Source organism: Centroberyx affinis, unplaced genomic scaffold (genome assembly GCF_046629955.1).
Source record: "Centroberyx affinis isolate AG114_WGS23_722 - 3 ecotype Tasmania unplaced genomic scaffold, CSIRO-AGI_Caff_v1 ptg000210l_1, whole genome shotgun sequence".
Lineage (NCBI taxonomy): Eukaryota > Metazoa > Chordata > Actinopteri > Beryciformes > Berycidae > Centroberyx > Centroberyx affinis.
The window spans coordinates 309,469-334,541 of NW_027278902.1; the positions used below are offsets into that span (position 1 = coordinate 309,469).

General features: G+C 41.5%; 2 protein-coding genes across 3 annotated transcripts; one reads left to right on the forward strand and one right to left on the reverse strand.

The window, feature by feature from the left end:
• The first annotated feature begins 919 nt into the window (after nucleotides 1-919).
• On the forward strand, nucleotides 920-12,123 carry LOC139661740 (tensin-4-like). Of its 2 annotated transcripts, none has more exons than XM_071540308.1 (13): nucleotides 920-975; nucleotides 2,663-2,936; nucleotides 4,508-4,853; nucleotides 5,456-5,796; nucleotides 5,917-6,012; nucleotides 6,235-6,366; nucleotides 7,223-7,315; nucleotides 8,473-8,550; nucleotides 8,875-8,937; nucleotides 10,077-10,248; nucleotides 10,405-10,473; nucleotides 10,776-10,805; nucleotides 11,102-12,123. In XM_071540308.1, the coding sequence occupies exons 2-13, from the start codon at nucleotides 2,684-2,686 to the stop codon at nucleotides 11,232-11,234; spliced, it is 1,806 nt and encodes a 601-aa protein (XP_071396409.1). In that variant the 5' UTR covers nucleotides 920-975; nucleotides 2,663-2,683; the 3' UTR covers nucleotides 11,235-12,123. The 2 variants fall into 2 exon arrangements, with proteins under 2 accessions (XP_071396409.1, XP_071396418.1); XM_071540317.1 differs by having other exon boundaries at nucleotides 923-975; nucleotides 2,666-2,936.
• A 646-nt stretch (nucleotides 12,124-12,769) lies between these two features.
• Nucleotides 12,770-24,855, reverse strand: krt222 (keratin 222). Its single transcript, XM_071540448.1, has 7 exons — nucleotides 24,709-24,855; nucleotides 22,876-23,163; nucleotides 19,711-19,836; nucleotides 17,909-18,129; nucleotides 15,698-15,921; nucleotides 15,516-15,618; nucleotides 12,770-14,266 (listed from the first exon to the last, which is right to left on the reverse strand). Exons 1-7 carry the CDS (start codon nucleotides 24,853-24,855, stop codon nucleotides 14,053-14,055), a joined length of 1,323 nt encoding a protein of 440 aa, XP_071396549.1. The 3' UTR covers nucleotides 12,770-14,052.
• Nucleotides 24,856-25,073: the final 218 nt, after the last annotated feature.

Here is a 25,073-nt window from a genome sequence, read left to right on the forward strand (position 1 = left end):
GATACATTTTTTTATTTTTTATAAAAGATCATTACATCAACAGCAAGACTATGAAAGTAGTTTTAGTAAGTGATTTATAAGATGATACAGATTCAGCCAGCCTAAGCTCCTAATACAGGTCGTTCCAAAATCAGTGGCCTTCAAATATCTACCATGAAAATAGAAGTCGCACAGCAGAATTTAAAAGTGGGATCTAGTCCTTCTTTGTACAAGTTCTCCTTTGGTTCTTCATTGAGTCTGACTATGTTTCCGGTATTCTGATAACGAGACTGGGCCACACTCCAAATCAAATCAAAACACACATACACATCCCAGTGGGACAAGAATAAGCCCGTCAGCCTTAACTAGAATTACATTTTGATACGCTTAAAGGACCCCTATCCTTTTGAAAACTGATTCAGCGAGACAACTTTAGTCATATTATAGATCCATGTACATATCTGATTTTCAGGGACAACTCCATTGTATGCATTTCAACCAGTTTAGATGGTAATTTAGTTGGTGGACCTTCAAATAATTTAACGAAAGAATGAACAATGTTGGGTTTAAGTGAATCACCATAACAAATATACATCCAGTACAATATGTGTGCAATTATGGCAAATTTGATTGTAATGCATGCCCATGCACTCAGCCCAATCCAATCAGGATTCAACAAATGATCAATTTTCAGTTTCTATTTTAATCATAGTCTTCAGTCATTCTTCCAAGCTACTCCAAATTATTCTTACTGAAATAATACACCCTCCAGCCACAAACTTTACACTGTAAAATGAGATCATCTGACTCACAGTAACTCAGACTACCGGAGCTACAGGCATTTGTGAGCCTAGCTGCTGATTGGCTCACAGGGGAAAGGGTTGGGACTCATTAATAAAAGCATTCAACACATGAACTGTCAAACTATTTAAACAGTGAACACTCTGGGACTTAGACACCGCTGACACAACTGGATCGAGACCAAAAGAAAATAAGGTAAGATGACCTACCATAACCCTTGACAGATAGTAAAATATATAAGGCATGCTATAAAAGTATATTTGTGCTGATGAGTAACACTGTTAGATTCAAACAGAAGTTTGAACATGGGTTTACAAGGGTCTGCAGCTATAAGTACCTATTTTTATTTTTATCTGATTGCTCACTTTCCATTATTACTATAAAGTAAGTCTTTCAATCATAAAACTATGTTTTCTTAAATATATCAAAATTTGTCCAAAGATTTGATTATTATGGCTGTAGATGTTAGCAAGGTCAAAAAGATTGCATTAAAGCAAACTGTGTGGCTCCAAATCTATGTCTGTTTATTTCTGAAAATCTGAATTACTCAAAAGTGACATTATAGCTCATATGCCTACCATATTCCTGCCACACTATACTAATCTTGACTATGTTGAAACTTGAGATAGTTCTTAAAGGGAGAAGATCATTTCATCTTAGTAACCCAAGTTTTATATGCAATCAGCGGAATTTTTTCTGTAGACTACTTGCTCATGCAAAAGTTACACAAAAATATCAAGGCCTGTTGTCGGACAACACTAGTGCTGTCATGGTAACCATCAGCAGTAGGGTGACTCACTGAGAGACACACCTTGGGAAGTGCCGTTAGGGACAGAGTATGTATCATGATCATCCCAAACATTACACACCCTTCCTCTATCACCGCTGATATCAGCAAGAAAGCAAGCCATTTGCTCAGTCTGTGTCATTATTCTGTAAGCTTTTTTTTTGCATGGAAGAGAAATCCATGAGACACCTTGGGGTACAGTAGTCCATTGATAAGGCAAAGAGAGTATAGTACTAATAAGTAATTGCATTAATAGTCTTAAAGACACTATGACATGGCGCTGGATCAGTGTTTCATAAACACAGTATCGCATGTATTTTAAATGACCGGCTATTAAGATGACTTTATTGACCATAACAGCAATAACGTTCAAGTAATTTCTAGCTTCAGTCCAATGAATGTCAGCATGCCTCGAGTTTAGATGAAATGTTTTATATGAACAAACTCCGCCAGGTGCGAGCACAACTCAATCAAAAAATCTTCCTTAGGTGCACGGCCAAAAGTTAATAGATGAGGAAGGAAAAGCCAGCACTCATAATGTCCTTTATCTTTTTAATTCACTGGGCAGCTACAGAGCACCAACGACGGACGCGTTTCAGCACTGTTTCAGTACGCTGATGATGGCTTAGTGCTGAAACGCGTCCGTCGTTGGTGCTCTGTAGCTGCCCAGTGAATTAAAAAGATAAAGGACATTATGAGTGCTGGCTTTTCCTTCCTCATGTTTTATATGAACCCATTTCACTTTAGATAACACTGTGTATGATTCCACTGAAAAAGCTCAGTCTATAAAATCTACTAACAGTTCCTATCAAAATGTCACAGCTGCTGTTGTAAATATTACCAACTTGTTGCTTTAGTCAATCAATAACAGTAAAGAGAATTGAATGATCATGTTTATGAATGGTGCAAAATACAATGAAATACAAACTAGGTATTCATGTTCACTCATGTATATATGAGTATCTGGGAAAAGGTTAATGTTCGCACTGTTTTGCAAAGGGAACAAAAGCAAGTTTGTTATTCCACTGAAGCCAGTGTAACTGATCTCTCTGCAGACTATCTCACCATTGTATTGTATGTCTTTGTTTGCCCCAGAAGACTGAGAGTTCTCCTAACATGATGCCTAGAGCTGGAGACATGTCCCACAGGATGCCCAATCACGTTCTGAGAGTGGGTCAAAGTATCCGTGTGGACTCTGCTCAGAACACAGTGAATCAACGTCCCAGTGTCACAGAGCCCAGTGGAAACCACAGCGACTCTGACCTCGACATCTCTTTGGATAACCTCAACCAGCTCATCCTGGAACTGGATCCGACATTTGAAATCATCCCGATCAACAAAAGCCCCTCGTGCAACAGCCCTCCTACAGGTGCAGTATGGCAGGAAACACACAGTTAAATACGTGAATGGTGTAGCACAATGCGTAAACACTACCAGAGTTAAAGGATCATTTCCCACGGGGCCACCTATGCTAGAAGCTAAATGCAGACATGGTACTATGAGGCGCTGCATAAACGTTTCACCAAATGGCATGTTGCTAACATTTAATTGCTACCTATGGCCAGCATATCAGACAACAAAGTTAAAACCCCTAATTACTTAATAACCAAAATCTGGAAATCTTTTGAATGATGCTCCCATCTAAAAGGTCAATAGATTAAACACAGGAGGCCAGCCCCTTGAGCAGGTTTCCTCTCATAAAGAGGGCGGTAAACTTCCACAGGTGTGACAGAGAACACAATAAAACCAGAATTACCCATATAAAGTTAATTGGACTCACAGCCTGGGGCTTTGGAAATTCACTCATTATTTCACATTGGTTTAATTCTACACCACGGGGTGATTGCACCACTTTGGCTGCTCTGGGATTATTTTCCAGACTAAGTACCACACCCTGTACATCTCAGGCTAAGACAGAGACAGAGACGTTCACCATGAGTCCATCAAGGTGACAGTCACTCAGTGCTGCTCTGATCCGTTAATGTACACAAGAGTCACCACAATATATCAATGGATTTCATGTAGCTTATACATGTTGGAAAAATGTAAGTTGGCTTGTTAAGTCTGTGTAAATGAATGCCATGTTAATTTTGTGGAACAGTACTGAGAAATCAGACAAATCAAAGTAAAATTGCATCACTACTCATTATTATGTGTCATGCAAATAAATAGAGGTTTCATTATTATAACACTAAAAGACAAAATGTGTAGGCTATGTTAATGTGTAATCTTGCCAAATGTTTTTTGCTGTAACACAGTCTTTACAGTAACTACACTCATAGACAGATTTTCCCATTTCTGCCCAAGCATTAGTCATTATTATGTAACTTGAGTGGCAAATGGCTTAGCCACCCCTCTGGCTCATGCACTGACCACAGGCTGCACTCTTTGCCTGAGGACATAAACTCATACACTGGTGCCCGTCAATACAAAGAGGCAGACAGATCCTACAGACAGCAGTGAACAAGAACAAGTTGGAACTCCTCTAGGTGATTTTGTATTATCGCAACAGCAGAAATGCAGTATTCAAGGCATTTGGGTAAGAAGGGATGGCCCGGGTTGGGACTCTGAGCAAGCAAGTACCAGCATGACATGAAGAAATGTGAATGTCTTTATCAGGTGAGTTATAACTCTGGTGTGTTTACAGACTGAGGCCAAGCCCATCTTGCTAACACAGAACCAAGCCATAGAGGAAAGGGAATTAGGATTCTGTAGGTGTGTATACACGTAAGAGAACACGTGTGTCTCTGTGATTTTGGTTCTGAATATGGCTAATGAAAAGCCAATCTACTGTACATACTGAACACACGCCACGATTAAAGAACATTCATGTTATTTTTAGGGGAGTTGGGGAGTTTCACATCCTCTTAAATGACTGCATGGCATTCCGGCAATATCCTGTTTCAGTGTTTTTATTAATATTTGTCTCTTCCTCCTCAGATGACGACTCCTCCTCAGATGAAGAGGTCTCAAACTGCGTGCTGGTCCCTAGAGGATGTTCTCCTTGCTTCTCGCCCTCCATGGCTCCATCCCTGTCACCCAGTATTCCCATCCCTGCACAGAGTGGTCGTAGCTGCAGCCCCCAAGGCTCACTAGTCTTCTCAGGCTCTCCTTCATCCTCCCGGCCCCCATTGCCATGTGGCAGTGTTCATCGGCGAATTCCCTCTCCAAGGAATGACATAACCTGCCCCCAAGGGCCCCTGCGCATGTCACACTCCAACAGAAACAGTGCCACCTCGCTCCTCTCCACGTCTCCGGGCTCAGACACCAGCTACATCCTTGGCAGGTACAACTCACAGTCAATTAAAGCAATGCTTGTCGTCAAAGAAGCCTTAACGATATGTCTTATTCGTGCTGCAAAATCTCATAAATCTCCAACAAGTTAAGAGGGCCAATTAAAGGGAATCAGCATTGAATTTAAGAGTTCACATGAGCTTTTTCTGCTACCATATGGGCATTTCAATCAATATTTATGAACACCTGCAACTCTTTCCAACACAGTGAACCAAGAATATGTGATGGCATATCAATCAAATAGCTGCTCTTCTGACAATGAATGGGAGACTTTGTGGACTGAGATGTTTGAGATTTTACATGGAAAAGAACGTTTTATGGCAGTAGTTACAGCCCTAAACCAGAAAATGTACCCACATCCCCAGAAAACCACTTTCTGCTCTCAGTTTTTCCATTGTTTTATTTCATTTTCCATGGAGCTCTATGTAATGTTACAAATTAGAGGCTGGGACAAACTTTACTAATGCAAACTAAATTGTCCAAGGGCATAGGACAACAACATGTTTTAATACAGAATTTAGAGGTATTTCCTGATGGTTTATAGACACCAACGACCAACTGGAGCTACAACCTATGCTCTTCTCCCTTGCATAGCTGCCTGTCCTTGGCCAGTGAAGATGCCGAGTCTCCAGAGTCCCTGCTCATTCGCACCCCTAGCCCCTTCAGCGATGGGTCCCGAACGAGGACCTTTGATACCAGGCAGAGCCCGGACAAAATCTCACCAACAAAGCCTTCACCGATTGATCATTTCCAGGAGCTCAACAACAGAGGCACACATAGCAGTCCTGCCTCACTGGCTGGGTCCTTGACAGATATCCCTGTGCTGCTCGTCAATGGGGCACCAGACCCAGACTTTAGCCACCGGCCGCAAACACCAGACATGGCCTTCACACAGACCATCCAGGTGTCCAACTCCAGGCCATCTTCTCCTAACAGTGAGTCTTGATGTTCTATCATACTGACAACCGACTTGTCTCTGTTGCTGGGAGCGGGGCACACCATTTGACTGCTGTTTGCATATTTGACCCCCCTGTCATATTTTCATTGTTGTTTAGGTTTCCAAGCCCAATTCCATGGCAGTCAGCCCTCAATGAAGTTTGTCATGGACACTTCTAAGTTCTGGTTCCGCCCGCATATCAACAGAGCGGAGGGTAAGGATCTCAAAATGCCAAATAATTCATTTAAGATAAAAAAAATAGCTTAGTAGAAACTAGTGTGAAGTGCTTAAATTGGGCCACTATTATATTTCCACTATGGGTATTTTTTTGTTTTTACAGGGGCAGGGTTGTGCAGCAGAATAGGTCTAAACACAGTAATATACGCACTTATGCAACTGTCTCTGAGCAGTTTCTGTGATGTGCAATTCATTCTAGCCGATGCCCTGCTGAAGGACAAGGAGCCAGGAACCTTTGTGGTGAGAGACAGCACATCCTACCGAGGCAGCTTCGGACTGGCTATGAAGGTGGACCAGGTGCCCACCATCTTCTCTCCTACAAGCCATCCAGGTAATCCTATACTAGTCAGTATAAGATGGTTTTCTACCTTAGGACTCTTTTGGAAGCATGATTATAAACAGCCACACATGCATGATTAGAACCAGCCACAGCATATTTAGGTCAGCATAGATACACATGTGGCTAGGGGGTGTTCCTGAATACCGGCTACCACAACTACCACCATAACAGACAAACAACCTGAACACAGCGTAGCATAGCGCTGCTGTCTTCATCTGGACCTGATAGGACTAGGGAATCACTCACCCAACTCTGCTGACTTGAATGGGCATGTCTGTGGACATCTAGTTATCTGTGGTGAGACAAGAGACAGTACTGTCATTTTTTCCACCCACAGTGCGCACTATATAAACACAAAAGAAAACCAACTGTTTATGTCACTGCAAGCAATCAAAACAGAAAAATGGATCTCACTCACGAAACAATCTTGAGGCTTGCTTCATTTGCAGTTTTATTTGTTGTTTTTTAATTATAAACTATAAGAATGCACAATTTGTGAGACATGCACAGCGCAGATGTTTTGGCACTAAGGCCTTCCTCAGTGTGCAGGCTCTGAATACTTTTGCTGCTACAGTTTGCTACTGTAGGCACTATGAACCATGAGGTCAGTTTTGCGTGAGCAGAGCTAACGATCAACAAACAAAGCTAATAGTAATGTGTCTGCTACATCACACATGTACATTAGTTTCACTGATTGAAGCAAACAATGTGTCTGCTACATCACACATGTACATTAGTTTCACTGATTGAAGCAAACAATGTGTCTGCTACATCACACATGTACATTTGTTTCACTGATTGCAAACAAACTGCCTCTTTCCTGACATTTTCACTTTTTTCACAACAGGAGAGAGCAGTTCAGAGGCAATCCGGCACTTTCTTATTGAATCGTCACCCAAGGGCGTCCGCATCAAAGGCTCTTCTCAAGAACCATACTTTGGTAAGTAAAAGGTTTCAACAACTACTTAATCGCACATCATTCAGACTCTGGCAAACTCACTTACAACTCAATATGAGCACACATCCTGGTCTTGCTGATGTCTGCCAAGCCAGACTTGAGTCAGCCATGTCTCGCCTCCTGGGATGTGGTGGGCAGTGATGGGCTGGGCTGTTTCTTTTTGAGGGCCTCTTGAAGGTATGAGCTCATAGGGTGTGCTCTCACACTCAGATAGCCATTACTCTTGTGGCTTTATCCTGGTTCTCCACTTTCTTATCAGGGCCTGTTTGAACATGTGAGAATGAGACATATGAGTACACAAACCAACTGATCTGCCTCCACAGAAATCCATGTTTGACATAAATGGAAATAATTCCATCAAACTAGTCCAGTGTTTCCTTGCATTCATTTAGCTGTGGTGGCCCTGAGCTGGAAAATTCCCCCACTGCTAGAAAAATGTAAATACACTGAAAATTCAAAACATCTAGCCTAAAAGCCCACCCCCAATTTCAATTACAGCACAATAGTTCATATATCATGATATAAATATCCAAATAATAGACATTTTTAAACTGCAACACCTATGGGAACTGATCCTAGAATGGGCCCAGGAGTGAACCTGGGTTTTTTTTTTTTAAAGCAAAATTACCTCCCACACCCAACATCTACAAAAAACAACAACAGGAAACTCTGTACTTCAATCATATACAAGAATATATGTGGTGTTTCAAGCAGGCTAGTCAACTGACATCAGCCATAAGTCAAGGTAAGGTGAATTTGGCAGTGCTGGTATTGTGTACTCTCTGGCAGGTAACCTACCATCACTTACAGGTCCGTTTCTATTCTTAAACATTTTGTTGGCTAGTAAAATACTGAAATTGGTGGGTGTGTTTAGGATGGTGGATAAAAAAAGTAAATGCCTGGTCTGCCCTGATTCAAAACTGATATGTGTGACAGCATGTACAGAAAGTAAAGTAAAGTGAGTATAGAGTGAGAGTGAAATACGTCCCTAAGCGAGGCTGTAAACATACTTGTGGTGGTATCATGGTTCAGCTGACATTCATTTCTGCGCCATTGTGGTGTGGTCCAGCATTAGACAATATAAGTTTATATAAGATAAATATGCTTAACCTCAACCTATGATTTTGTCATTTTCACAGGTAGTCTCTCTGCCCTGGTATTCCAACACACCATTACTGCTTACGCTTTACCCTGCAAATTACTGCTCCAGTCCCTTGGTAGGTCTTTATTTGAAGGCATTGTGTGTGTGCGAGAAACAGAGAGAGAGAGAGAGAGAGAGAGAGAGTGTCTGTGAGAGAGAGAGAGAGAGAGAGAGAGAGAGAGAGAGAGAGAGAGAGAGTGTCTCTGTGTGTGTGTGTGTGTGTGAGAGAGAGAGAGAGAGAGAGAGAGAGAGAGAGAGAGAGAGAGAGAGTGTCAGAGAGAGAGAGAGAGTCTGTGTGTGTGTGTGTGTGTGTGTGTGTGTGTGTGTGTGTGTGTGTGTGTGTGTGAAAGAAAGAGAGAGAGAGAGAATCAAAACCTAACCTGCGTATTTGCCCACACAGATCTGGGAACAGGAGAAGAGAAAGCAAACGAGAAGACATCTTCAGAGGACAAGAGTAGAACTGGTGAGATACAGTTACAGTAGACTTAAAACTAAACTACACAAAACACATCATACTCTTACCTCATCTTCTGCAGTCATAAACATTACTGGTCTACAGCAATGTATTTCAAGAGGTTGGTTGGCCCAAAGAGCCTCCCAATCGTGAACAACCTGCCTCTGCTAGCTAGCGGTAGATAGCTAGCTAGCAGGGAGCTGTGTTAGCCAAGTGGTTCCCAAACTGGGGTCACCAGGGGTCGTTTAGACGGTTCCATAGGGTCATAGGGTAACTAAGCTAATGGATACGGGTTGACTGTTTTGGCCCTAGGTTTCAGTCTCCCCACTGTTGTTTTCACCCAACCTAGCTTTATGGGTCAGGTCATCTAACCACGAAAACCCTCACAGCAGGGGTTTCCTCGATCAAACCAGGGTCGATAACGGGAAATGAAAACCTCTAACCTAAAAAACAAAACAAAAACATAAAACAAAAAATAAAGGAGTAATATATTTCAGATACTGGCAGGTTAGTTTTTTTCTTTCAAATATGGTGTTGTAAATTGTCTGGTCCCTCCATTCTTTGGACAAGTAAATTAGGTCCAAAACCTCATCCCTCGAGTGCCAGACCATGGACATACTGCAATCAATTAATCACTCAATCAATCAATCAATCAATCAACCAACCAATCAATCAATCAATAATACAATAAATAATGAATAAATTCCATATATTTAAAGACATATACAAAATTTTGCCCACAAATAGTTTTAATAGTTTTTTAGTTTTAAGTAAAGTTTTTACACGTAGATAACTTAAATTCAAAATATATTTTGGGCACTCAAAATATATTTCGAATGAATGTCATCAACATATACAAATACATATTTTTGTCAATTTGTTTTATATTTTGAGCCACAGTATATTCTGAATATATGTATGGGAGTGACATGTATGTTGACAAAACGTTCTCTCATGACCAACTACTATAGTATGCATGATAGTTGCACCGTGTGACCAAATAGTACAAATCCCCACATGTAATTTGGGTTAGTCGACTAATAGTGCAGACTTGGAAAGGGCTCTACTTAGTGACAATTAGTGCATTCACTCACCATTTCCCACAATACTATATAACTATTTTAATATACTGTATGTCTTTTCCATAGCTTGCAATTTCGTCTACCTGAATGCTGTCCCCACCGAGATGCTGACAGGACCTTGTGCTGTGCAGAAGGCAGTGTCCTGTACCTTTAACAAGAACCCCAGTGCCATCACACCCACCATAGTCAACCTGAAGGTGTCCACGAAGGGTGTAACACTGACGGATATTAACAGAAAGTAAGAAAAGTCACATTCTCTTAACCTGCTGCTGAGATTTTATTTAGAATTACAGTATCATAAGGGGGAAAAATGGCATCGTAATATTTTCATTTCAGTAATTGCAACATTTTAGTAAGTTTGATCACTTCTAACAATCCTAACCCTTCTTCCCAGGCTCTTCTTCAGACGGCATTACCCTGCTCATCTGATAAGCTACAGTGGTGAAGATCCAGACAAACGACTGTGAGTAGCCTTGAGTCCTATGGCACATATAGCAACATGTTACAGAATCGAAGGGCTTCAATACAAAATGCCACATATCCATTTTGGAAAAGAATATTGTTACCTGATGTTTACTGGTCAAATGGTTACATCCGCTTACATGTTACTACTCTGCAAGTAAAGGGCTCATGATAGCTAATAACTTCATTAATATTCCATAGTGAATTTTACATTCATGCCAGCAATCACTTTGTCAGAGCAATTGTCTTTTCCAACAAATCTCACCTTTTAAATCTCAACCTTTGTCTCTTTTACTCTCACAGGTGGCTGAAAGGTTCCAATTTCGGAGCAAGGTAAATTTTTTTTTACTGTTTTTATCAGATTACACTGTCAGAATGATCACCTTTACCTCATCAGCACCATCCTACCCCATATATTGACATTTTATGAGTCATTATTTACTCACTACTGTCTTTATTGCAAGTCTTTATTGTTAATGTGAGTACCTACAATATAGCCCTACTAGGTTTCAATCTTGCCTGCACATTCATATCTTTTTTTCTTCCGTTTAGTGAATGGGTATTTCATGTACATCTTATTTTGTGCAAATGAACTCTAATCGAGATCTAATCTTTCATCATCTCTACAGGATGTTCGGCTTTGTGGCGAAAGGTGCCGAGGCTGGCAATGAGAATGTGTGCCACGTCTTCGCAGAATACGACCCTCTCCAGGCTTTCAACAAAACCAGCGAGTGTATTCAGGCTGCTATCGCCAAGCCTTAACCACAGCCGGTTCAGAAAGGGGCAGAAGGACTTAGATGACTTGCAACAGCTTGGGCTGTCGTGGCCCAAGTGTACATTATATGTGTTATACTGTCCATGCACTGTCTGTACCTTGTTTTCTCTCAGTGTCTCCAGGTGTCTCCGCTGGTTGTCTAAAGTGTTACTATTGCCTTTGTTACACTGGACTGGAGGTCTGGCTCATTGGATTACAATGCAAGCAAAGTCTGATCTGGGACTGTTTAAACCTGCCCAGTTTATGCATCAGATGATAAAATTAGCATTAAATAGACAAGTGTGACTGCAGCATATATGAGGATACATGGGACTGAGCAGATCTTACCAATTTGTGAAACTTGGTAAATATGACCAACAATATTGATGTAAAAGTAGGAAACCATTTAGTTTCAAAATGAATATGTTAAAGTATAAAATGATGGAGACCAGTACCTCATGTACAGTTTGGGATGTTGTAATTCAGTTGATTTGTCTTAACATAACAATCCAATATTCTATATATAGCAGTCTTTTTTATTATAGAATGATTCTCATGGAAAGTGAGGTATTACGTCTGTGATAGCTAATGCTAATGTAACGATAAGAGATATGGAAGGTTCTGTTAATAGATGCAGAGAAAAGCTACTGAAATGTGGTCATGTCATTTCATTTAATTTCACTTCATAGCAGAGACTTTTCAACTGTCCCTGCTGTTTGCTTTAGAATGTATTTATTTTACTGCACTAAGTGTTTAAAGTCATTAAGGCCCAATGGCATAAATGAGGATCTAAATGTCACTTGTTTCCTGTGATATGTGAGGGCTTTTCTCATGCCTACATAGGTTTGGTTTTTGTATATACAGTATATATATATATATATATATTTTTTTTTTTTTGTAGAATTTTGAATGTGTTCCTCCTTGTTGTTCTGACCTGATTGTGGGGAACATTGCTATAGTCTCTGTTCTCATTGGCTACTTAAAGCACTTGCACCAGGATGGAAAGTATGAATGCAGCTGCTACTAATTTTTTTGTAGCTATTGTGTGGTGCTTCTTTTCAGAGCACTGATGAAAGCATATAGCTGATACGTTTGCTCCTTAGTTCCTTTGTATATATTTTTCACTTGGCACCTTTAAATTGGGCACTTATGTAATAAATGAGTTTTTCTGAATCTAAATAACTTGTCTGTCCTAGCCTTTTATTTGTAGTGTGTAGAATTGTTTTCCCATTTATCTAATTCCACTATGTGTAAAATTTCTATTCTGTATATTCATGTACTTGTACTTTTTCAAATTGTGGTGATGATAAACAGTAATAAACATTTTTATGTATAGTTTGTGTGTGTTTGTGTGTGTGTGTGCCTCTTAGAGAAAGAAAAAGAAAGCATTTTATCTCTCCCTTTGCTACCGCACCATCAAAGCTCATCTGTAAACGACAAGGAAGAGCTTGTGGTGAAATGCTTTGTCTTGTAGAAAGCACTTTAAACCACATCATTTACATCATTCTAATAAAAAAAACACACCAGAATGCACATAGTTTTTATTTTAAATGATAAACTGTTAGATAAAAGCATAATGCTTCATTCTGAAGTTAAAGAGCTCCCATAATGAAAAAGAATGATTTACTGTAGTGCTCCATGAAGCAAAGCAAAATCAAGCACAGGAAGAACTGCATAGGTAATATTTTTAAATATATATATATATATATATATATATATATATAATTTTTTTTTACATATTCAGAGGCACCCAAATGCAATGCACAATGGTTCAATTCTTAATTTTAATATCTTTGGTGCCAACTCAAAACGTAGCATAAAAACTTCTTATTTTAAAGTGTTACAGATAGCATGTGTTACACACCACAACCCCAAAGTCGAGCATTGAAGATACTGCAGTGTGAACTATTTACAAATACTGCCCCCCTCTGGTTAAGACAGGTAATCTAAATTCTCTGAGACACATGGTGAGAGTTAAGAGCCTCACTGCTGTTGAGTTCACAGTGAGCAGTTTTTGGGATAATGCATCGTAAAATGTACATTATCGGTTTGAGTTGCCAAAAAATATTTTCTCCACATAGAGAATGAGCTACAATAACAAAGCCCCACAAGGTACAAGCTTGTCTCAGTGCTGAGTCTGAGTCTTCTGAGTCTCTCTGCAATGCAATGCAAAGCATTTACAGACAGAAAATCGACCAAAAAAAAAAACACCCTTAGATACTTCACAGTAGCTCATAGTGATCTGTGACACCACACCTCCATTTGTCTATCTTTATCTCTGCACTCTGCCACCTGCACTAAGTGTTAGTTGATTAGAATTAAATGCTGTGGTTAAGCAGAATCATTGATACTAATCTCTTTTGTATGGTGACAACCCATATTGCATTGATGACAGTGTAGAGAGTCTTTGATATAGAATGATGATACAGAAATATGTTAGATATAAGTTAAATTATTTCGAGTTATTCTCTATGATGTGTGTAGTTTCGGTATATTTGATGTGGTTTTCTGAATGTAATTAAGATGCTATAAAATGACCCCATAAGATTTGCACAAAAGCCTGATGACAAATATGCTTATTCTGTCAGAGTCATGATTTTGTGAGATTTACACATGGGTGACACCAAGTCCTTGATGAGACATTTATGAATGAATCAGTGTGATGGAGTTTTACCAAGTCAACCGGCTGAAATGCTTTCATAATCATATTAAGTTAAGCATGTTAGGACGGCAAAATCCCATATGTCAAGGATACAGAAGTTATTTCTGTAATTTCAACGTCACCGGTGTTGCCACGCCCAGCGGCAACCAGTGTTGTGGTGACAGTTACTGGGTGATGGTGGGGATGCTGCGGGACCTCTTCATGATGAGACGCACCTCCACGTCGGGGAGGCTGTCCTGTTTCGTCTGGGCGCAGCCCTCGTCTGCCGCAGCCATGTGCAGGTCGAAGCGCAGCGACACCGACTTCTTACGCAGCTTGGGGTTGCCTTTGAAGAAGGAGCCCTCCCACTGCTTTATCACCTTGTCGATCTTCTCTGTCCTGAGGTTGGCAGACATGGACACAAAGTCAGCGTTAATGATAACACAGGGTTGAGGTGGAATGATGAATTCGATGCACAGCTACTCAAGAGGGCAGCAGCGATCCAGAAAACAAGCTTCATATCTTATTACAATCAAATACATTAAGCTGAATTGTCCTGAATGCATTTTGGTCTTTGAAATAGATTTGAAGCAGAATACCAGGATACATAAGCTTCTAAAACAACCATGCAGAATAAGCTGATGAACTTTACACATGGAATTAGGTCAAGGCCTGGTCTACTTTAATAGTGGGTGGGACAAACTGTGTACAGTACATCTCATTGCTCAACTGACGTGAGCGCTGAGGCCCACCCAAACACACAACAATACCATTCACATGCCTCATTAACAGCGATCTAATTATCCTCATGTGTGATAGAAAGTTCAGAAGACAGCAATGTCTTTAAATGAAAACAGCACACTCAGGCACCGTGGAGAGGCAGAGCTGATGACTTCGGACTAAAAGTATTTGCAAAGCCATTCCCTGTGGGCGACTGTGTGTGTGTGTGTGTGTGTGTGCGGCCCAGTGCCTGTGTGTATGTGGCTTTTAACACCTGATGATGTGTACAAAGAATTCCACCCATGTCTCATCCAACAATGACAGGCTCCACGCCCTGAAGCACCCACACTAGGCGGGTATCTCCACATCAAACACAACCCATTAAAGGACTGCTCCCAAAAGACCAAAATTCCCATGAAGCATGATGATGAATTACTCATGGGAAACTGTGCCGCCAAATAAGCGCTTTATGCCTTGTGACTTGTTAAACATGCAAAGGTAATCCCTCTGAGCGTTTGCACATCATCGTCTGCTGGGCTAGACGTCGCCGGGGTGTGGAGGACCTGGCATGGCGGCCCGTACAATTGTGTCGTCATGTCATTATGAGCCAATTATAAGTCAGTGAGCCAAATCCCATGTCAATTATTAGCGCTGTGGCTTCGGGACATGTTATAGCAGCTTGTTGGTCCCAGCAGCCATAGAAAATAGCGTGCAGTTGTACTGAAATATGAGATTACCTTTAATATTTAATCATGTTGTTCTCAAAGTAAGTCGAATAAGTAATTATCTGTGTAATATATTGCAGTACAAATACATTTACATCCTAAAGTGATGCTGTTGGCGCTTCCTACTGGAAAATGCCTCGCTTTCAGACTTAACCAAAGGTGCTGACAACAGGTCAGTAGAGGGCAGAAGGATCGATACTTACTCGATGGTGCCGTGACCCTCTGCACTCTCCCGCACCACGTTGCCCTGCAGAATCTCCTGAGTCTTCACAGTGGAGATTGGCAACTCTTTATCTTGCTCCGGCTCTGTAAGATGACAGTAATGACAAATCATAACAACACATGACTGTATTGTAGTGTTTGTGTGTGTGTGTGTGTGTCTTACCTGTGAGGATTACAAGGCTCTGCTGTCTGTGCAGTATGGAGTTCTTCTTCAGCCCGTTGTCTGCTGGGAGCAGTGGAGGTATTTCGGGCAGGGGCTCAGACTTGGGCTCGTCGGGGGTCAGCGCTGGGTCGCTGAAGCCGTTCTCCAGCCCGTTCTCCTTCGGCTCCACCGCAGAACCCCTCCAGGGGCGCAGACTCATCAGCTGCCCGTTACGGCCCATGTACCTGCAGGAGCAAGGACAGAGAACAGAATAAGTACAGCTAAAGGGAATACAGATTGTATGTGTGTGTGTGTGTGTGTGTGTGTGTGTGTGTGTGTATGGGTGTGTTGCAGTGTGGTGTAGATGTCATTCCATAGCTACTATGTGACAAATCTTGCCTTCATAACTGATCAATGAAGCTGCAGCAACACAAACATTTGGAAAACAAACCCATCTATATTTGTTTGAAATCATTATTACAGTAAATTACAAGCTATGGATTTGTCAAAAATTGTTTGTTTGATCATCTATCTGATCAATGAACCGTTGCCAGTGTAATCATACAGCACAGTGCACATGGATCTCTATGGTAACCCCTGTGAAGATAATTGAAAGAATGCATAACTAGATTCTTGAATGGGTAGTTTTCTCTTTGCAATGTTCAGATCTTACCACAAGTTTGCTAAGATATGAACAAACAAAGAAGAGAAGAGAGCGTGGTTGAAACACATCACTTGACTTTTGTGCCTTGAGTTTTTCATCTTATCTTTTGTGCCTTTGGTATTTTGCTTATTTTGAAGATTGAAGAAGACCGCACATTGTGGTTTCGGGTGTGCAGATACTTCAGTTAAAAAGAATCTGTTTTGCACTATATGAGGATGCTCTCCTCTCTTTTTTCTGTTTGTCTCACAGCCCTTTGAGCCGCCGCTTGCTGCTCAAATACCACCCTACTCAAATATTAACAGACAATGCAAATTTCACATCCTGTCTGTCCTTGCATCAATGGCATCAGTCAAAGTCAAATTCCACATGAAAAGCATCTTCACTCTAAAGAAATGCATTAAACCGCAGCCAGTAGTTGGGGTGACACACGTGGTGCTCTACTCGGATTCTGGAGAGGATGTGTAACCATAACCAAAGAATTGTAAAACCAAATTACTATAAAATCACAATCATATGGTTGACGCAGCAAAGTTGTTAAATTGAAAAGGAGGTTGATGTGAGCTGTCTGTCTGCGGTCCAAAACCCCTGTGAAGATAATTGAATGCCATACCAGGGGAATGGAATATTCCCTAATAAAACAGCTTGAACTGAAGGAACAGACGGATCAGCTATCTGGAACACCTGGATGTTGATTTCCACACTTACTGTCAGACTCTATTATGTTATATGATGAAGGAGAATGCTCTAGTTTTCAAGCTATAAGTGAAGAATGGTTTCACAGATGGGCAATATTTCAAATGGTGAATGTTTGAGAGGAGAAAAGCACCCAGAATGTGAACTTTGAGAACTTCCCCTAATGTATTGCTTGTGGTTTTCATAGTACATGCACATTTACTGGAATTTCTGGTAAACTTCCAAACACTGTTGTTTAACCGTCTTTATTTTGATTGGGCGTGAACCACAGCCTGAATAAGTCTCAACCTGCAATTATTGTGGATTTTCATTTTCTATGCAAATAAGATCCCCATAATCCATGGCAGAAAGGCAGGCTTTGGCCATACCTCTTGGAAAAAGATAAAATGCCAATACATTAAATTAGCTCTTTTGACAGTGATATAAAGGTAACAATTGTGAGATCCAGGTTTTAAAGCTGCTTTCATCCCTTCAAATCAGTTTGTTTACTTTGTCCTAAAGCAGTAAGGAACAAGAAGTTTCAGCCTTATTCATGTCTGTGAGTGTTTGGTGATGATTCCACAGACTGTTTCCATGAAAAATAATAAAAACAAACAGATTATTACTGTGATTATTGTGATAATATGGGACCCACATGAAAGTGTTATTCTAGCAAAATCACCTTTCAGATCTGTTGTGGAAATACATGTGTCAAAGCATTCACACTTATGCAAGTGAAGACATGCATGCACACCTATAACCAACCAATTTTATCTACCAAAAGGTAGACGTTGGATTTCTGGCAAGGACCTACACTGAAACCACAGAATTCACTTTCAAACAAATAACTCCTTCCTGGCTCTTGTTCTCATCCCCGTTGCCCTCTCTGCCCTCACCTGCCCTCTTCACGCTCCAGCAGGCGTCGGTAGGTGGCGATCTCCCGCTCCAGCTTCATCTTGGTGTTGAGCAGCTGGCCGTGGCGCTGGCGCTGGGTGGCCAGCCCGCCCCTCACCTGCTCCAGCTCGCTCTCCAGCCCGGCGATCACCTGGGAGAGGTCCTGCAGCTGGTTGGAGTACAGCCGCTGGGTGTGCTGCAGGGAGCTCTCCAGACCTTTCTCCTGGACAGGGGGGGTGAGGGAGGTGTTGTGGTTATGACTGCACTTTGGTCTTAACAGAATTTCTTTGAATGAATGTATTTTCCCACTGTCACTGCCTACCTAACATGCTGAAGTTGTTGGCAGCATATACTATCTATTCTATTTTATTGCATTTATTGTTTTATTATTTTATTATTTCTACTGTTTTTTATTGGTTATTATCAGGGATTAAAGTGGGCCGGAACGATCCGGAACGGCGTTCCGGCACCTTCGATTAATAAGTAAATAAATCTGATTGGCAGTTTCATACATAATAATGTCAAGCCAGTTCACAGGGCTGCCAACTCTCACGCATTGACCGAGAGACTCACGTAATCGACATTTTTCAGACGCTCTCACTCCATTCAGACCATCTGAATAGCGAGAAATATTCACAAATGTATTATATTATATTTATTCCCATACATGGTGCTCAGAGTAATCTCAGCCAGCGGCTCTTCTGCGTCTCTCCCTCTCCTCTCGCGCCGTGCGCACGCAGGCAGGAGTGAGAGTGAGTTGCTATGGTTACGGGGACGCTCTGTGTCTGTCGCTCTGAAACTTTCTCATGATTCCCAATAATAGGTTTTTTAGGTTAGTATGCCTATGCAAAATCACGATTGTAAGCACCTCAATGCTGAAATCTATAGTAATATAACATAATTTTACACTTTTGGTTGACATTATACAGGGTTGCTGTTTCTTGACTTAATCCAAGAGATTATGTGGTGTAGAAATGCAGGAAATTTGTTTTAAATTACTATTTTTTTCGGACCCCCACACCAATTATGTATCTACCCCCGTAGAAATGCAGAAAATATGTTTTAAATTACTATTTTTAAACACCCCCCCCCGAAACAGGGTTCCCCCACCTGCCAAATCCCACTTTAACCCCTGGTTATTATACCAGGTGTTATAGGTATACAAATTCTATACTGTTACTACTACTACTACTACTTCTCTACTACTACTGAAATGAAAAACAAAGCTGCAGGAATTATGTTTTTAACTTAACGTTTTTAACTTATTTAGTCATTTTAACAAAATAATTCAACATTCAATTAAAGCATTTATTAATTCTACAAATTATATTTCTCGAATATTAATACCAGGAAACAACATGTCAGTGAGACTTCTGTCCTCACTTGTGTTCAAACTGTTTCCCATCATTAACATATTCTTGCATTATCTCTGCCTCTGCATTTATTTAATGTATATAAATATGTATACCTACTTTTGAAACAGCCTGTATCGTCTATTTATGTGCTGACATTCTAGTTTCTTTCCTCCTGCTGAATCCTGTCACTTTTGCTGCTTTGACAACCTAATTTCCCCAAGTTTTATCTTTATCTTATCTTATTTTGCCTAACCTGCCTTGTCATCTTTATTGCATTAGCAAAACAATGGAAACGAGTGTTTATTGTGGCATCCTTACAGCATCTCGAATAATTTTTAGATTTGATTGACTAATGCCTGACTGCATGCCTGAGATGTTATCAGTGGGTAGCTGGAGAGATAGCAGTGATGGTGTGTGATGTGTGTGTATGTGTGTGTGGGTTTTCTCACCAAGGCATGCAGAGTCTCGATCTCCACCTGCAGGGAGTGCCACTGCTTCCTGGCCTCGGCGAGCTCGGCCCGCGCCTCCCTCAGGGCCGTGCCGCCGAGGCTCACCTGCGCCCACGCTGCCTCCTCCTGGGAGGGGAGGGGGATCGGATGTTAGAAGAGGCACAACCCCCCATACCCAAACACACACACCCCCAAACAAACACCCACTTCTTTAACTTTCTAGTCACAAATAACAGAGCAGGATCTCATTTATTGGATTTATTGGAGGAATACAAGTCTTCACACTCATATAATCTAACCCCTTCCACCCTGAGTTTCCACTTAAATTTCCTCTTAACTTCAAAGTTAGACTTTTTTTTTTTCCATACTGTAAATAATGTCACATACATATTCTGTATCTGCTCACTCCAACACTTCATTGATGCTATAGCTGCTTATATTGAGTGAAATACTCTAACCCAAGGTGCCATTTTTTATGGCTACACCATTATAGCAAATGGAAAAAATCTAGATGATTGTGCACCATTTTATACACATGTCCCTGTAATTCAGCATGACATATTTGGTATCTTTGGAAATCTTGGGATCTTGACTAGAATTTAAAATAAAGTTCTGTGGGTTTGAACAAAGCTTTACTGCGAAACATGTGTTTGTAATGATGGTACCACATGCAGGCAGGGTAGAAGTGGTTTTAAGGTGGAGGACTAGGTCCAATAAATGAGACCCCATTCTGTTTTTTGTGAATGTATATGTGTTTAATAGCTGATAGTATCTCGATGTACCTTGTGTAACTCACTCCTGTAAAGGGAACAAGTAAGGGGACAGGATTGAGGAGAATGGTGGGAAGCATTTTGGCTTGAACACACACCCTCCTATACACACACAGGCATGCATACACACCTTGTGGGTAAATGTTCCCACCCCACTGGCACACAGTCAGAGGACATCCAGCTACAGGTGGTACTGTATCAATAGTGTAGTGTATCAATTTGGGTAAACAGACATTGTAGCAGACACCCAGGCCTGCATGTACACACAGAACACCTTGCATCTAAATGAAAATCGGTACTCCCTGTGCTGACATACAGACGTTATGTGTCTGACACCCTCAGTCGTCTCCTTCCTTCAGATGCAGTGAAGCGGTGAAGCCGGCTCAATACGGTTATGACAACATTTTGTCAGCATAACAAAAGAAGATGACTCAAGTTATGTAAGTTATTCTGTGTTTACTCTATTAAACCAACAATTCACGTTTTCTGCTATTTGGTGAATAATTTAATTTAATAAAGGGGAGAATTGTATGATAAACAAATTTAGGCCATGTGTGGGCCAGGTGAGCGCTGAATTAGCAGTAGCAACAAAATAGCATATCAGACATTGTGCTAAACCACTCATTGGGTACAGAGGTTGGGTGTGGATCAGGGTGTGTGCATCCGTCCATATCTCGTCTGAGATATTTCAGCTGATATCTCAGACGCCACGCGTCTGATGTTGACAAAATTTGGAGGGATGATGTGTCTTTGTACTGTGTTCCAGTGTTTAAAAAACTACACTTATTAGCATAATGAGGGTATAATTAAAGCTCAAAAGTTTTAACTCAAGCGTGATATCTCACTGAGACCACCAATTTTGACGCATCATGGAGAGATGACACATTTTGGCCCCGTGTTCTGGAGTTTAAACAATTTATTGGCCTGATGGGCATGCTAAAATGAAAGGTCAAAATTTCAAACTTTGAAAGTCTATAACTGCTACACCGTTGGTTTGACTTTGATGAAACTTGGAAGGATGATACATCTTGTTACTGACTGGCCCTAGGGCTGCCTGCATCATTCATGGGGTATGACATGTTTGCTTGTTTTCTTACGCACTTATGGCTTTGATAGCTTCATTGATTGGTAAACATTCAAGCTGTTTTACATTTTCGCTTCTCAACCAAGGATTCTACCATACAACAGAGATGCCAAAGATTCTGTCTGAGTGATTTAATGTTGAAAAAGGTTTTTAGTATTACCAAAAATGATTATGGATGCCATGCAGTTTTGGTGCCTACATGAGGTTTTTGACTGCAGGGTTGTATAAAACTCTTTACTGTAATGGGACATACACCTTCCAACTTTTGTTACTCAGGAAATAAACAACACAAGTCCTCCCAGGAAGTGCAAGTGTTACCCTATAACATTACAATAACATATTATACAGCTTATGGTACCTTAATATGCCCAGTGTAACACACTTGTGTGGAAGAAACCAGTGAGTGATTTAAGGTTGAATTTAAATGTCACCGATCATAATTATGGACATCATGCAGTTTTGGCGTCATGGTTTCATCAGGTTTGTGACTGCAGGATTGTGTAACCTTTACTGTAATGGGACAGAGAGGGTCTCCTTCCAACTTTATGATGTAAACAACAGCATTTCATAAAGCCTGCTCTGATTTAGTACTGTGATGGCTTGCAGCCCTTGGCTAAGGTATTTTATTGTCGCTGTCAGATCAAAGTCATTGTGCCGGGGCCACAGGAACGCTGGGAAAATAAAAGGCGCTCGACAGACTGCATTTTTCCCAAAATAACAAGAAGACGTCATCTAGGTTGAAATCAAAAAGCTCCTACTTCAAAATCATTGACATTATCAGGTACTGGCAATGGATGAAAAATTCTGCAAGATACAGTAAACAAGGATGCTTGCGGTTGTAGTTTATGGCTCATAAATATTTGATGAAGGTAAAGGATCTTGTTCCAACAATGTAGTAAACGTTTGTAATAGGCTACTACTGTTACACTGAACGTACTTCTAAATAGGTGAAGAGAGTGAGAGACAGAGAGCGAGATGTACAGACACACACACAAACACATGCATGCAGGAAGGCACACACACACACACACACACACACAAACACACACACACACACAAACAAACAGAATGGCAGAGAGAGGCATAGTGACTCCTTAGCCTAAGGCCTAAGTCAACAAACACTCCTCTAGCCTTTTAACTCCAGCCAAGCATACATCACTCTGCCTTGCCTATGGGAAAGCTTGGAGGTGGTCTTGAGGGTGTGTCTGGCTGGCACCGGGCCAGGACAGCATGAGAGAGGGATAAAAAGCAAGGGATGAGTAAAGACAGAGGAGGGGAAGAGGAGAGAAAGAGGTGCGGGCCACTGCGTACCTCAGTGAGAGCTCCTCCGTTTGTTCGGGCTGCTGATGCTGCTGCTGCTGATGCTGCTCCGGATCGGCCAGGCCCCGCCAAGCCTGGGACTGGATTTGAGACGCCGCCCAGGCCGACGTGCCCCTCGCCCGGGCCTGGAAGTCTGCTGTGGTCGCACTGCGCTCTGATTCGGTTGAGGAGCTGGGCGAGCTCCATCCCTGTGCCATCCTCCTCCTCCCCTGCTGCTGTGGCCGTCACTAACAGAGCATCACAGGAGCCGGCCCGCTGCCGCTGCAGAGCCCGGGCTGCCTGTAAACAGCCAACCAGAGAGAGAGAGAGAGAGAGAGAGAGAGAGAGAGAGAGAGGGTGAGGGAGAGAGAGAGGCAGAAAGGGAGAGGCAGAGAGTGGAGAGTATGATAGATGGTGAGTATAAAACAACAAAAGAGAGCAGGGGGATAGAAAGAGTGAGGGAGACGAGAGTAGGCGAAAAGGTAGTTTGTGAAAATGACAGCGTATGCGAAGGTTTATGAGAGCAAAGGAGAAAACGAGGGCAAGAGAGAGAGAGAGAGAGAGAAGAGAGAGAGAGAAAGAGAGAGAGAGAACACTGTACACTGAGAGAGGAAGCACACGCAATGCAGAGGACTAGTACAGTCATTTATTGAGCCTATATGTGTGCGTGTGCGTGTGTGTGTGTGTGTGTGTGTATGCGTGTGTGGAGGAGACATACTGGATCACGTAAGGGCTAAGGAGAGGGAGGGAAGTATTAGTCAGCAGGAAAGATAAAAGGAAGAGGGGGAGGTAGGAAAGGAGGGAGGGAGGGTCGGAGGGAGGAAAGGGGGGAGGGGGGGAAGGGAGAGATGGGGGGTGGGGGTGTGTATGTGTGTGTGAGGGGGTGTGTGTGTGTGAAGTGATGAGAGGAATCAGAAGATGCTGTGAAACGTAACAAGCCGCGGCGGTGGGGTCAGGCAGGGAGGCCAGAGAAAACAGCGGTAAGCATTCTTCGCACTAATGGGCTAATAAGGAGGAAGGTGTTCCAAGTTACTGCTCTCTCTCTGTCTTAGTAAACACATTCACACACACACACACACACACACACACACACACACACACACACACGGACACCAACAAATCCTTTCTCACATTTATCTTCCTTTCACACAATTGCGTGTGCACACTCACATACACACACACACACACACAGACAAACAAACAAACATGATAGGGCTTTCTTTTTTAGATCAGGGTTGCAACTGGAAGATGAGTACTTCTGCGTGTTTGTCTGTCTGTTAGCAGAATATCTCAAATAGTTGGGCATGGATTTGCATAAAACTTGGTATGTAGGTTGGTTATGAGCCAAGGAAGAACTCATTAACTTTTCATGTCGATTCATGTCGGCCAAAAGGGGGCGTGGTCTTCCACAAAATGGTGCATTTTTGTGCATTTCAGAACAGATGCACATAATATTACAACTTTGACAAAAGGTTGTGCAGGGAAGAACCACTGGGCCTTCTTACGGTTTTTGTAATGTCTTGTAATGTCTGAGCACATTTTCTAGTTGTAAATAAGAATTTGTTCTTAATTGACTGGTTAAATAATTGTTAAATAAAAATAAAAAATTCTTAAAAACTCACAAAAAAAGGAGAGGGCAGTGTGAAACATATAGATAGTGCATACAGACAGACTTTATAGGCAGGCAAATGGACAGGGAGACAGACAATAAAGACAATAAGAAAGACAGACAGGCAGATAGACTGATAAACAGAGATAGACAGGAAGGCAGACAGGCAGATAGATGTGCAGGGTGAAAAAAAAGAGAAAGATGGCATGACAGGCATGTTCAGTATAATCAGCGACCTCAAACTCCTGGTGCATCTCCTGCAGCTCGGTCATGGAGCGGTGAAGGTCTTCCTCCGTCTTCACATTGCTGTGCTCTGCCCTCCTCTTAGTCTCCCTCAGCAGCGCCACCTGTTGCTCCAGACGCTTGGTGTGCTGCTCCTCCATCTCACACCTACATCATCAATAGGCACGATTAATTATTCAGCTCCATTCAGTGTTTATTTTTAACCTATTAACCATGACATGTAGCAGCTGCCATGGCATGACCAATAGAATCACATACCCAGTAGTTATAGAAAATACATTAATTTACATTATTGAAGTATTGATATATTACTCAATCTTACCAAACACCCCGTATAACTTCATTTAAGGGAAATTCT

What these genes read in the sequence shown, in the direction of transcription:
- LOC139661740 (XM_071540308.1), top strand. Translation starts at nt 2,684, where the DNA reads ATGATGCCTAGAGCTGGAGACATGTCCCACAGGATGCCCAATCACGTT. An exon ending in GCATATCAACAGAGCGGAGG is followed by an intron (nt 6,013 to 6,234) that starts GTAAGGATCTCA and finishes AATTCATTCTAG; the next exon opens with CCGATGCCCTGCTGAAGGAC. An exon ending in ATTACTGCTCCAGTCCCTTG is followed by an intron (nt 8,551 to 8,874) that starts GTAGGTCTTTAT and finishes TTGCCCACACAG; the next exon opens with ATCTGGGAACAGGAGAAGAG.
- krt222 (XM_071540448.1), bottom strand. Translation starts at nt 24,855, where the DNA reads ATGGAGGAGCAGCACACCAAGCGTCTGGAGCAACAGGTGGCGCTGCTG. An exon ending in TCGAGACTCTGCATGCCTTG is followed by an intron (nt 18,130 to 19,710) that starts GTGAGAAAACCC and finishes CCCCCTGTCCAG; the next exon opens with GAGAAAGGTCTGGAGAGCTC. An exon ending in GAGCCTTGTAATCCTCACAG is followed by an intron (nt 15,619 to 15,697) that starts GTAAGACACACA and finishes GTCATCTTACAG; the next exon opens with AGCCGGAGCAAGATAAAGAG.